Genomic DNA, 13,301 nt, shown 5'->3' with positions numbered 1-13,301 from the left:
AGGTTCAGAAGGCCCCCAACCCTATTGGCCCTTCAGATGTCCTTAAAAAGGGTGTCATAATGATAGTGGAATCCAATGTATGTGTTTTGCTTTGTGATGATTGAAGAATCGGTTATTTTAGCGGTAGTCTTTTATTGTTATTGCTGTTTTTTAATGTGCTTGTTTTTATTACTTGTTAGCCGCTTAGAATTATTTAATTAAGATTGGTAGCGATGTGCATTTGTAAAATAAATGCATCTCGGCTACGTTAGAATGCTTATTCCACACAAAGCCATATGTAACCATGATTGCCCTCTCACTGCCAGTGCAAAGATATACTTTTAGGGATTTAAACATAGGTTTCTTCTTACCTTCATGAATTGACTGATCTTTGGCATAAATACTTGGTGGTCTGCACAGTTTCTGCATGCTTGCATAGCGACCATCTCTGGCTTGGAAACCTTTGGTTCCTACCTTGCCAACCTTAGCCTTTACAAAATCTGTGATAAAATTTTCCTTATAATTCAGGAATAGTAACATGCTGGTAGTCCTCGTTTAATGGCCACAACTGTTACCTGCAGTTCTGTCATTAAGCAAAGCAGTTGCTAACTGACACCATGACTGCACTTCTGATCTTGCTTCAACATTTCTTTGCTTTACAGGCTTGCAAAGACCATAAATGTGAGGATTTGTCACAATATTACTTTTTTATCACCATCATAACTGTAAATAGTCGTTAAACCAGGGTTACATTTACTGCACTGTTATTTGTGATACCTAATGCAATCATACTTCATGACTGTAAAGATAAAGAATTATGATACTATTAAGTAAAATAATAAAGTAGCTGTTTTTACCTTTAAATCTAAAATCACCCTGTGCTTCTTAAAATACCCCTTGTCAATAGCTTCTTAGACTGTGCTATTTATTTAACAATCGGATATTTAGCTTGCTTTTATAACTTGTGGCTATAATTGGATCACCTTAAAGCATTTTTTATACTTTAGTGATGACATGTTTCAATTAGATCAGAGTGTGAATGCTTTTACAACAACATCAATTAACAATGGTTGAGGCTGCAAGAAGAGCAAGAGCCAGAACCTTGTAACTCCTTCAACACCAAAGGGGTAAAAGAGGAAGTAAAGAAGAAGAAGGAGAAGTCAATGCTTTTTTCATATCCTGATTCTCTTTTTTGTTCTTCTTTTCAGGAATTTCATTAAGATGCTGTTATCAATAGGAATGTTAATGATGTCTGCCACTCAGATTTATACTATTCTCACAGTTCAGCTGTTTGCTTTTTTAAACCTATTGCCAGTAGAAGCTGATATCTTAGCGGTAAGTTTTATAATTATTTTATAGCATAAAATATTCTTCAAAAAGAATATTCTTCAATATTCTTCTCAAACCCTTTAAACCTAGGTTAGTTGCATGTTAGATACAGACTCAAGTATTTCACCAGATCCTATGGCTAAATTTTTCATAGCACATATCCTAACTTACATTTTCCACTGGTCTGCACTATCTAAACTATCTATAACATCCACTACCTCATGATTTCATCTTGCTTCCCATTAAGCAATAATCCTTTATATTGCTTGTTCTTTCCCTTGTCTTTCCCGCCTTCTTGCATTTCCTTTTATGAACCTCCTTGCCTTCATAAAAAAATAAAATCCTGTGCCCATCTTTTGAATCTGATATGACTTCACTCATTTGCAGAATGGCTCTATCCCATTTAGCATTTAACCCTAATGCATTATTCAAAGGTCATTGTGGCCCTCGGTTCAATTTTGCTTTTCCAAAGCCTTGTTCCACAGATGCACAAACTTGTCAATGGCCAAATAGTTTTAGCCTGAGTTGAGGGCCTCTTTGCTATTAGGACAAAGTAGAAACTGTGCTTGCTTACAGCAGGTGAATGTATCCACAGAAAAGCACACAGACACTTTTTTATTCAACTCATTCGCTATTTTTCATAAATTGCCTTCCATCTTCTCCCAACAGTCTTAAAAGCACTAAGTTACTATGTAACTTATGACCAACATATGATATATGAGTAATGAGTTGGGGAGCCACACAGGGATCAATCTGTGGGTCAAAGTGTGCACCCATATTTTATCAAGCAACCTCTGCAGAAGTCTTTTTCTCCAATACCTTTTATCTCAGAAGAATCTCTATTGCTCCTTTCTGTGGTTTGTTTTTTCAATGCCTGCTATGTAAGCCAAGTCTTAGTACAGAATATTTATATTTAATAAAACATTTTCAGTATGTCTCAACAAAAATTAGTACTTAGATTTCTCCATGTTTCATGTATTCTCCACTGATAAGTTTTCAGTGCTGTAAATGCACTGTAAGTAACAATTTTAACTTGCTCTAGTTTATGTTTAAGTTAGTTTCATATTGAAAAAGTCATATACAAAATTTAAGTAAGTTTTATATGATTGTTAATTCCCTTTTTTTGGTGCAGCAAACAGAATAGAAGCAAAAAACTAACTGAATTTCTAAATGTTGAGTTTTTCCTCCCTTCCCTGGACTTTCTGACTCTGACTTTCCATAAAAGGAAACTAGTTTACATTCTCTACAGTTATTCATGGATTTGGTTTAAATATCAGCCTTAATAGATAAAAGCAAAATGGATCTTATATTTGGGCTGCTTCAAAATTTCAAAATTAGAAGTGTCTTGATCTGTACTTTGTAACAATCCTCTTGCAAAGATTGTTGTTTAACTCAAGAGTATGTATTTGAATTCTATGCAATTATGAAATTATATTGTATATGGCTAATTTTGCAGTTTAATACATGATATATATTTTTGTGTTTCTTGTGTATTATAGTTTAATTTTGAAAATGCAACACAGACATTTGATGACTTACCAGCAAGATTTGGTTATAGGTTGCCTACTGAAGGTTTGAAGGTAAGAAGTAATAATTTGAAAAGATTATTAAATGGTAATTTACCTGATGGTAATTTACTGACTATACAAATTGTCACTTGCTGTTGAAAGAGAAATTTGGGAATTCTTGTTTAAACAAACATTAAGTTCTTGCCATTTGAAATGCTAATTGAGTGCTTTGAGGTAATGTAACCTAATCCATATATAACTGAGTGCCTCATCTTTTAATCTTAACTATTTTGTTAGATCTCTGTATTAATGAACATCTTCAGCATATTTGTGTTAAATTTTGATTCTCTGACTGGATTGTTGCGCAGATCATCATAGTAAAAGGGAAAATAATAAGCCTCTGTATATTTTACAGTTTTCTCTAATGTCCCATAATCTCCATCACCTTGCCTTCGTGAGCAAGCAATCTAACTGTTTCAGCTATAGACGAGACCTTGATAATATGACGCCTGTTACAATCTTTTACATAACTACTTTTCAAATCAGAAACTAGGTTCTGAATGTAAGTCTATTGATTAGGAATTCTCAGCTCCTGTGCAGTGTCTTCAGAGCCATACTGAGCATTGGGTCAGTATATATTCCAGTGATATTCCTATCAAATATCATATTCTCAACTAAGAACAAATAATGCATCTAATTTTCTGTTGCACTTTTTCTCTTGGTTTGAGTAGAACAGTTAGTTATTATAAAGTCTGTACTAACTTACTTTGATAACAGTTGCAAAGGCAGTATTGCTTAGAATAAACAGCTTGAGAATTCTGTTGTCTAAATTGCCAATGTACAGCCAAATATGCTTGTTTTCAGAAGCATTTGGTTCTTTATAGGCCATAATATGCAGTAGCATTAGCATACCAATAGCATTTAGACTTATATACTGCTTCACAGAGCTTTACAGCCCTCTCTAAGTGGTTTACAGAGTCAGCATATTGCCCCCAACAATCTGGGTCCTCATTTTACCGACCTTGGAAGGATAGAAGGCTGAGTCAACCTTGACCCTATGAGATTTGAACTGCCAAATTGCGGGCAGCTAGCAGTCAGCAGAAGTTGCCTGCAGTACTGCATTTAACAACTGCACCACGCAGCTCAATAGCTATGCAAAGATCAAAAGGAATTGCAGAATGCTGTACCTATATTTTCTAGAGTGATGTATTCTGAGAATGCTTTAGTTTCTTTTGGTATTGACTGAGATCCTTGTCATTTGTTTTCAAAAGTAATTGCAAGAAAATTGGCAAATTAGCATCTCAAGGTAAATATAATGTTTTAGTTGTCAGGCTGTATTTCAGCTAATGCTGTAAAATGCATCAGAAAATTTGTTAGCTTGTACCAAAGAGTTCTTGAATTATTGTCTAAAGTAATATATAGGCCATCTCTTGGAACATGAGAAAATGTTCTCTTGGTTCATGGAGAGAAAATCTGTGTGGTTAGTAGGAATCGAAAACCACTTGATAGCACATAAACAATCAGTCAATCAAGGGAATATTGTCTTGTATCAATGAAAGGACTTGTACATATCTCAGTGACATGAATTAAGGCGAACTTCAGACAGAAGTATCAGGATTCACCACATTGACATTCTAGGATCAGCAAAAACATCCTCAAATGATATTATATTATAGAAGAATGGAATGCTGAAATTGGAGTCAAATAGCATCTGCACTAACAGGAAAAACTGTTTTGCCAAATTTTAGCAGTTTATAGCAAAATACACTAGAAATCAACAAGATAAATACATTTGTCACAGGATGGACAATACTGGAATCAAATTAAGTATGTAATGTGCAAGCAAGGATGAAGGAACTCTTCATACACCAAAAATGAGGTCGGGCTGAATGTGGTTCAGATCATGAAATAATTCTTAGAAAACTAAAAAAACAACAACTGATCAATAAGATAAATCTTATCAGTAGTCTGCACGGTAATGAAGATAATAGATTGAGACTTGATAAATAGAGTGCTTGAAGAACTATGTTTTGAAATTAATGACATCATTAAAGATGAAATAAACAAAAATACCTTAAATGGGAAAAAAACAAAAAGAAGATGAAATGTCTGTTTGCCAGTATAGTGAAAAGAGCTGGCAAAAGGTAGAAGGTGATAATGAAAATTTACCAAACCAAACACTAAGTTCCAGAGAGGAGCAAGAGGTAAGGAAGTATATTTAAATAAGCAGTGCAAAGAAATTGAGGATAATTGTTCTGGAAGTACAAGTTATTTAACAGGTTTACATAATTTGGTGCAAATTTCATGCAAAGAAGAAACACTGTAAAAAGCAAAGAAGACAATCTATTGAAGAAAGAAGATATAAAGAATTGATGGTAGAAATATATGGAAAAATTGTATGAGAGCATCCCCATTGGTGAAATATTCTCCCTCCCTCCTCCTCCCCCCCCCCCGTTTGTATTTTGAACTAGTGTAAGGGATCTGGAAAATGAAGTGAAATGGACTAGGAAATATTGCTAACAATGAGTTGTGAGATTTGATGAAATATCAGTCAACTGTTTAAAGCTCATTTTATTTTCTTATTGATTAAATTTATATGCCATCCATCTTCTGGCTCAAGGTAACTTTAAAATGATCTGGTTGAAATGCTAACAGTTTGCTGATTGAAGACTGATACCGGGGGAAAATATTCCAATATTAAAAAGAACAGTGTTAAAGAATGCTCAAAGCACAAATTGCATTTATCTTGCATGGCAGTAAGAAAATGCTCAATTTTTTTCCTATCCAGGCTTTAGCATGCACAGAAAGAGCCACAAGATATTTAAGTTGGATTCAGAAGAGGCAGAAGCATCTGATATTATATTGCAAACATCTGATGGATAATGGAAAAGGCGAGAGTTTCAAGCATACATTATTATTATTTTTTGCTTTATTAATTATATAACTGCTTTTAACTCTACAAACCACAACAAAAAACCTTAAAAACACTGGATCACCTCATCTACCTGTTGAATAATTTATGTGATCATCAGGAAATAACTGTTAGAAGGAATATGGAGCAACTACATTGTTCAAGATTGGAAAAGGAATAGGCCAAAATCGTATGCTGTGGTTTCTTAAAAAAATGATGTTTATGCAGAGTGCCTGAGTAGAAAAAACAGAAACTGGAATTAAGGTTGCTGGGACAAACAGCCGCAACCTCAGATATGCTAATGATGCCATTTTGATGGATAAAAGGAAAGTGGAAGTAACTACAAGAAGTTACTCTTATTGAAAGTAAAAGAGTATAAAAGCCAGTCTGCTGGTCAATATTTCTTTTTTTAAAAAAGATTCTGTCAACAAGCAATGACAGCCCAATGTGAACAGACAATAAGGAAACTGAAGTAATAACAGACTTCATTTTCCTAGGATCAAAGATTCACAGTGATATTCATAAAATAAAGTGACATCTGCTATGGCAAATCTAGACAAAATGCTAAAGTGCAAAGATATCACACCAACAGCAAAAATATGTTTTGTCAAGATGATGGTTTTTTTAGATGAAACATGTACTTTAGAATAGAATAACAAAGTTGGAAGGGACCTTGGAGGTCTTCTAGTCCAACTGCCTGCCCAGGCAGGAAACCCTATACCACTTCAGACAAATGGTTATCCAACATCGTCTTAAAAACTTCCAGTGTTGGGGCATTCACAACTTCTGCAGGCAAGTTGTTCCACTTTTTAATTGTTCTAACTGTCAGGAAATTTCTCATTAGTTCTAAATTACTTCTCTCCTTGATTAGTTTCCACCCATTGCTTCTTGTTCTACCCTCAGGTGCTTTGAAGAATAGTTTGACTCCTTCTTCTTTGTGGCAACCCCTGAGATATTGGAACACTGCTATCATGTCTCCCCTAGTCCTTCTTTTCATTAAACTAGGCACACCCAGTTCCTGCAACTGTTCTTCATATGTTTTAGCCTCCAGTCCCCTAATCATCTTTTTTGCTCTTCTCTGCACTCTTTTTAGAGTCTCAACATCTTTTTTACATCGTGGCGACCAAAACTGAATGCAATATTCTAAGTGTGGCCTTACCAAGGCATTATAAAGTGGTATTAACACTTCACGTGATCTTGATTCTATTCCTCTGTTTATGCAGCCCAGAACTGTGTTGGCTTTTTTGGCAGCTGCTGCACACTGCTGGCTCATATCTAAATGGTTGTCCACTAGGACTCCAAGATCCCTCTCACAGTTACTACTATTGAGCAAGGTACCACATATATGGTACCTGTGCATTTTGTTTTTCTTCCCCAAATGTAGAATCTTGCTTTTTTCACTGTTGAATTTCATTTTGTTAGATAGCGCCCAATGTTCAAGTCTTGTCAAAGCTACTTTGAAAGTTTGTTTATCAGAAAGGTTGAACAATAAAAAATGACACTTTTGAATTGTAATATTGGGAAAATTGAGAATACTTTGGACTGTTAAGAACAAATATGTTTTGACCCAGTTTCCCAAACACGACAAACTCTGTGAAGTTAAATCAATGATTCCTTTAAGCAGCCCCAGCAAAAAGTTTCTCTCTCACTGCAGGCTAATAAGTCTGTCTGGCAGGGAGATGAATAGTCTATTAATCTCCGCCCCCTGCCTTTTATCCTCAGAGCTAGGCTGGGGCTTCACTAGCAGCGGTAGCTCTTCCTTCCCAAGGATCAGCCCACGGATTTCCACTGCTCTCCTCTCCTCTGCCTTCTGTGTATCCACGTGTCAGGCACTGGACCCAGTTTTTCCTCTTCCTCATTAGCCATCTCCAGACCTGGGGGCTGTTGACTCTCCATCTGAGGGCTGACGGATGGCCCAGGCTCTGCCTCTGTCTGTGTCCCTACCAGCTCCATTCCCTCTTCCCCCTTGGAGCTCTCAGCTGCTGACCCTGACTCCCACGCCGCCTCATCTGATTCAGCAGCTGGAGGGGCTGGTGGCCAACAAGCCACAACTAAATATTTCAGTACTCTTTAAAACTACAGCGCTCACAGGAAGATGAAGGTAAAGGTTCAATATTTTGGACCTATACCATGAAGATAAGAGTAACTAGGGAAGACCCAATGCTTGTTGAATCAGAAACAATTAGTGAAAAGGCTGACAGAAAACAAGATGGAAAAATACTGTTATTGAGCTAGCAAGAATTGAAAGGAGAACTTATTGATAGACAGTCCTGGTGAACTGATGTCCATTGTGTCACAGAAGCAACTAAATAATTAACAATTATATATTAGGGGTATAATTAAATACATCTGAAAGGTAGGCAAATTTGAACTGTATTATCTGACGAGTTGAATCCTGTGTCTCAAGAATTAGGCAATAGAAAGTTAAAGTTCACTTAATGACTGTGGCAAAAAGGGTGGTAAAATTTGGAGAAACTCACTTAATGACTGCATCACTTAGTGATAGAAGTTCCGGTTCCAGTTGTGGTTGTAAGTTGAGGACTACCTGTAAAGGGACCATTCTATTTAAGCTTTGATTAGTACTGTATACCAGTACTGTATCCTCCTCTAGTGATTATACCCGATAGGGCCAAGGATCCTGAGAGGGTCTATGTTTTTCCCTTCTCAAGAGATATATTTAAAATGAAGATTTAAAAAAATTCTTATTCTGCTCCTGGTGAAAGTACCTAAAATGCATTAATGAAAATGCACTTAAAATACTATAAAATTGGCAGGCTGCAATAAAGCTTTTTAATATATGCTTAAAACTTAAACTTTTATACCTATCTGTGTATTTAAGTATATGCTTAAGTGGTTTGCTGGATCAATGCCCATGTGAAGTAGAGTTGGAAGCATAGCTCAATTACCCTTGAAAGTTGTCATTATAAGTTATATTGTACCTTGACGTTTGATTAATTTTAATTTGTATTGGACTTTAGGATATTAGGATTCTGATTTCGTCCTTACCTGGCAAAGGATGCTGATAACAGTAATGTCATCTTTGCCCATTAAGAATTTTGACTGACTTAGATGAAACTTCCATCATTTTTCTTATCCCAAAGAGAAGAATTTAAAACAGGCAATCATAAGTAAACTGAACTAATTGCCATGTTTTGTATTAGAAGTTTTATAATTTAGATTTTAAAATGTTGATGTAGTTCTGTAAAACAGATAGGACAAGTTCTCTTCTATTGCGCTGCATGAAGGAATCTTTAGAAGAGCACCCCTTCTCAGCAACTGGTACTAGAGATTAAATAATATTAGTGCTTATTTGGAGAATCACACAGTTGTTAAGTGTTGCAAGGGCAGTTTCCTGGCCACGGCAGTTTGCATTATGAACATCATGTAATTGATAGCACAGTGAAGGCAGCTGTACAGTACAGGAATACTGGGTGTCCTCCTTCCAGCACAATATTTTTTCTTTCCCAACCAAGAGTACAGAGAGTGTACAACAGATTTGTCAGATGGCTTTCTCTGATTCTGCTGCTCTCTTTCCAATCTGGGTCATACTATAAGAAATTATCTCCCAAGAGCTGAAATTCCATAATAACATAAGCCAGAGCTACTGCCTTTTTTAAAAAAAAAAACTAATGCCAGCTAACCACCTAAAACTATCCACTAGAGGGTATCATACCAACTTCTGTGAAATAAAACCAATTCAGATATTTTGAATGGGATGTTATGTTTATATTACCTTCTTAGACTGCATATATTTGGCTGATGTATTTTAGATGTCAGTATAACATGTTAATCGTATTACCGGTAATTATCAATATACTAATGACATTCAGGTATACATCACAGGCCAGGCCAGGCCAGGCTAGAGATTATTTGAAGGTATAGAATTGTTTCTTAGAACTTGGATGGGGTAAAACAAGCTCAGATTAAATCCTAGCAAGGTGGAAGTACTGTACTTTCAGGAACTGCTAGCTCTGATTCAATTACAGTGATAGCTGTGGGCCAAGCTCCCTTCCTTCCTCAAAAGTAAGTCAGTCCTCCTTGACTTGTGGCTTCTGCCTTTCCTGGATCATGAAATCCTGATGACAATCAACCATACTTTCATTGTATACTTCCAGTTCTGCAGTATACTATAAATGAGGGTGCTATTGAAGGAAATTGAGAAACTGCAATTGATAGATACCACAGCAATCAAGCATTCACAGAGTCATACTTACTCTTTGGTTGCTGCACTGGTTATCTATAAAGTTCCAAGCTCAGTCTAAACTGTTCTAAAGCAGCACTGGGTAATTGGAGGGACTGGTTAGTTCAGATTGATTTTTCCTGGTCTGTGACTTGTCACCAGGTGAGTTATTGTGCAAGTTTACTAGCCTGATTGTGGGAGGAGGCATGGTTGCAATCTTCCTTCAGGCTTTGGAATACCTTCCTTGCAAAGAAATGTCATTATCTTTCTGCAGTCATCAAAATTACTTTATTCGTAATGAATATGGGACTTGCACTGCTATTTTATAGTTCCTGTTAATTATATTACGTTTTTATTTATACTGCACAACCCACCAGAACTGTAAAAAAAAAAAAAAAATCTGTTAATTTTCCCATGTTATGTCAAGATGCTAATCGTATCTTTTGAAATTGGTTTTCAGGGCTTCCTAATAAATTCAAAACCCGAGAATGCCTGTGAGCCTATAATTCCTCCACCTCTGAAGGATAACTCATCCCGTGAATTCATTGTATTAATCAGAAGACTTGACTGCAATTTTGATATAAAGGTAAGCAACTTTTCATGTCTTCAATTTAGACATTGTATTGGAGTTTCTGAAGCTTCAAAATTATGTTTAAATACGCTGCTTGAAAAGAGTCACACTGTTGAGTCCATATGCATAAATCAAATTTGGGCAAGTTGCCCCCCAAATTTCTTCTTGCTGAAAATTGTTGGAACTATGTCTCATTATTTTGAGACAGGTAACACATTGAAAACTATAAGACAATGCAATTTAAAATACACAGAAACCCACTCTAAAAAAGACAGAAAATCGTTCTCTTTTTTTTCTATTTTTCTCTTAGACATAATAGCATTCAGATTGCCAGAAAATGTTAAATTTCCCTAAAAAACTTTTAATTAACTGGTTTTGGGGCTATCTACCAATTTCTCTTATATATCAAGCATTGTGGGAGGAAACTCCTTTTCTGGAGATTTTCTTCTGCAATTACTTAATGTGCAATATTTGAATGTCTTTAATGCCGGGCTTGCAACTTTTTTTTCTTGTGGGTACCAGCAACCTGTACTGTAAACTTTTGTAAAGAAATAACATTCTTTATATTTTCAGAAGTGTAAGAGTTGGCACTAGGCTTTGTTCCAGAATGCAACTGCTTCATTCTTTTGGTCTTCTTGAGACAGAGTTTAAACTACAGTAAAATGCAGCTGCCTAGAAATAAGAGAATTTAGGGGCTTCACAATTTACACATTAAAATATAGAATTTAGATAGAATTTAAAACAGCTGGTTCATGCTGAACATGTACATGGCTTTCTGAGATTAGTGAACAGAGGTGGTGAAGGCGATATATTCTTAAAATTAATACATTTGCCAGTCCTAGGCTTATTTTCCCCTCTCCAACATTACTTTCCCGTTTCAAGTAAAAATAATCCAGGATCTGAAATTCTGTTTAATTCCAATTTTTCTAATCACTTCCAAGTATATCACAATTCCTAACACGTAGAAGTGTGGCTTGGACAAAATCTATTGTTGTGGTTTATAAACTAAAGCAAGTGTAAAAAGAAAAATGGCAAGTGTTGTAAAACATAGGTGCATAGACAGTATGTTCATATGATTGAGGGCACTTTGTATGTGCCATTCACATATTTCAGAGCAGTGCTAATAAAATAGCAAGCTGGCAGATGACTAGTAATGTTGTTAAAAAAGTGGAATGCAAAAAGAGAGTGTACTCCCACCACAGTTAATAGGGTGCCCTGCTGAACACAATAGTTGTATGAGCATAATTAAAAGTGCATTTTTGTCTTGGTTTTTATTTAAATAGCAATGCTCAGGAATTCTGAACAGCCTGGAGGTGGGATGGGAGAGCTGAACTCTACAAATGCAAAAGAGAATATTTGCAGAAGTTTGCTCTTCCCCAATGGCTGCTGTTTACACATATGTTAAATTGCATTAAATTGCATTCAGGATTGTAACTTCATCTGACTGCTAGAGGAGAACGATTTTGAATATTTTTAGAAACTTTTAACATTTAAGAAAACAATAGCAATCGAGGGAAAATTCTGTACTTGCCTAATGCCATACTATTTTACCTGAATGATTCTTTCGTTTCCTTACTATCTCAAGCAGTATAGTCTAAATGCTTACTGCTAGATCTACTGAATGTATAAATAAGTTGGTCTTAATACAGTATATGAAAACCATACTTTTCTCCAATAAATATATATTTGTGTTTGTAATACTGCAATACTTTTGCTTAGGAGAAAGTGCATGAATTGCAGTGAATTGTCATGGCCAGAATAATTTTTGATATAGCCTAGCTTTATTTTCTAAAGCAGTTGGCTTGTTGCATAGAAATCAGATAGTATAGTTTGAAATAAATTCTGATCACTTCTCAAGCTGCAAACTTTGGTAGTTTCATTCACTATCCCTATTATCTGTTTTAAATTGCAATTGCTATGTGCAAGCTGTTTTTATATTGAATACTGAAATTAATGCTGCTAAAGTATTTCTTTTGACTGACAACAGTGGAATAAGGAACAAGCTTTGTGGATTATAGGAAGTGTAGGACTTCTAAACTGTGATTTAGCCTAATGTGGGAGGCAGCTTTGTAGATTATATTCAGGACTCTGTGGATCTAATAAAATGTTTACTGAGGAAGAGGAACTAAACAGATCATAATCAAATGTTAAATAATCTGTTTTATTTATTTATGAAATTATGTGTAATGAACAACATATACAGTTTATAAAAATTTGCAAATGACAATTTGTAATTGAAATTTTCAATACGTCTGCATTAAACTTGGGTACTATAGTAATTATCCAAAACAGACATGGTTACTAGGGAATAAAGCTTATTGAACTGCTTGATAAGACTTACTTCAGAGTAAACATGTTTGGGAATGTTTTGCACATAGTCATTGCCTGTCCAATGGCAGACCTTCGTTTTAAGATTTAGGAGCAAGGCCTTCCTCCTTGCTTCTGTGACACTGAACAAATATATAAATAAATATATTGGCCATCTCACAGTACCTTTTGAAACTAAAAGAGTGACCTTTGAGCTTTTTGCAGACTGCTGATGACAAACTTGAGACTTGAGCAAGCACAATTCCTATAACAACAGTTTTTGCTGCACGACAAGTAATACTACTTTAAATCTAGTATTAAAAGAAATGGCATGGGTATGGGGAAGAGGTCAAGAAAGTATTGCCTAGGAACATACACTAGATCTTGTGTAGGATAATTTAGAATTGCTCAGATTTACTTCTAGATAAAATTGTGTAAAATTGTAAACATAAATGATTGGTTATCTTTATGGACTTTAGCTAACCTGACCCTCTCAAACGTACTAATTTTGAAAGC

General features: G+C 35.4%; 1 protein-coding gene across 3 annotated transcripts in view; it reads left to right on the top strand.

Annotated features, from left to right (window-relative positions):
- RNF13 (ring finger protein 13) overlaps positions 1-13,301 on the top strand; it is a 50,078-nt gene that overhangs the window by 7,375 nt on the left and 29,402 nt on the right. For all 3 annotated transcript variants that reach the window (XM_034439254.2, XM_034439253.3, XM_060682984.2), the window contains 3 exons: positions 1,188-1,314; positions 2,808-2,888; positions 10,368-10,493. In XM_034439254.2, coding sequence (XP_034295145.2) covers positions 1,201-1,314; positions 2,808-2,888; positions 10,368-10,493 — 321 coding nt within the window. In that variant the 5' untranslated portion in view covers positions 1,188-1,200. The remainder of the gene's footprint in view (positions 1-1,187; positions 1,315-2,807; positions 2,889-10,367; positions 10,494-13,301) is intronic.

This window comes from Pantherophis guttatus, chromosome 6, assembly GCF_059756535.1.
Source record: "Pantherophis guttatus breed Tessera chromosome 6, ASM5975653v1, whole genome shotgun sequence".
Lineage (NCBI taxonomy): Eukaryota > Metazoa > Chordata > Lepidosauria > Squamata > Colubridae > Pantherophis > Pantherophis guttatus.
Note: the sequence above shows the minus strand (reverse complement) of the source record. Positions and strands in the feature narration are given on the sequence as shown.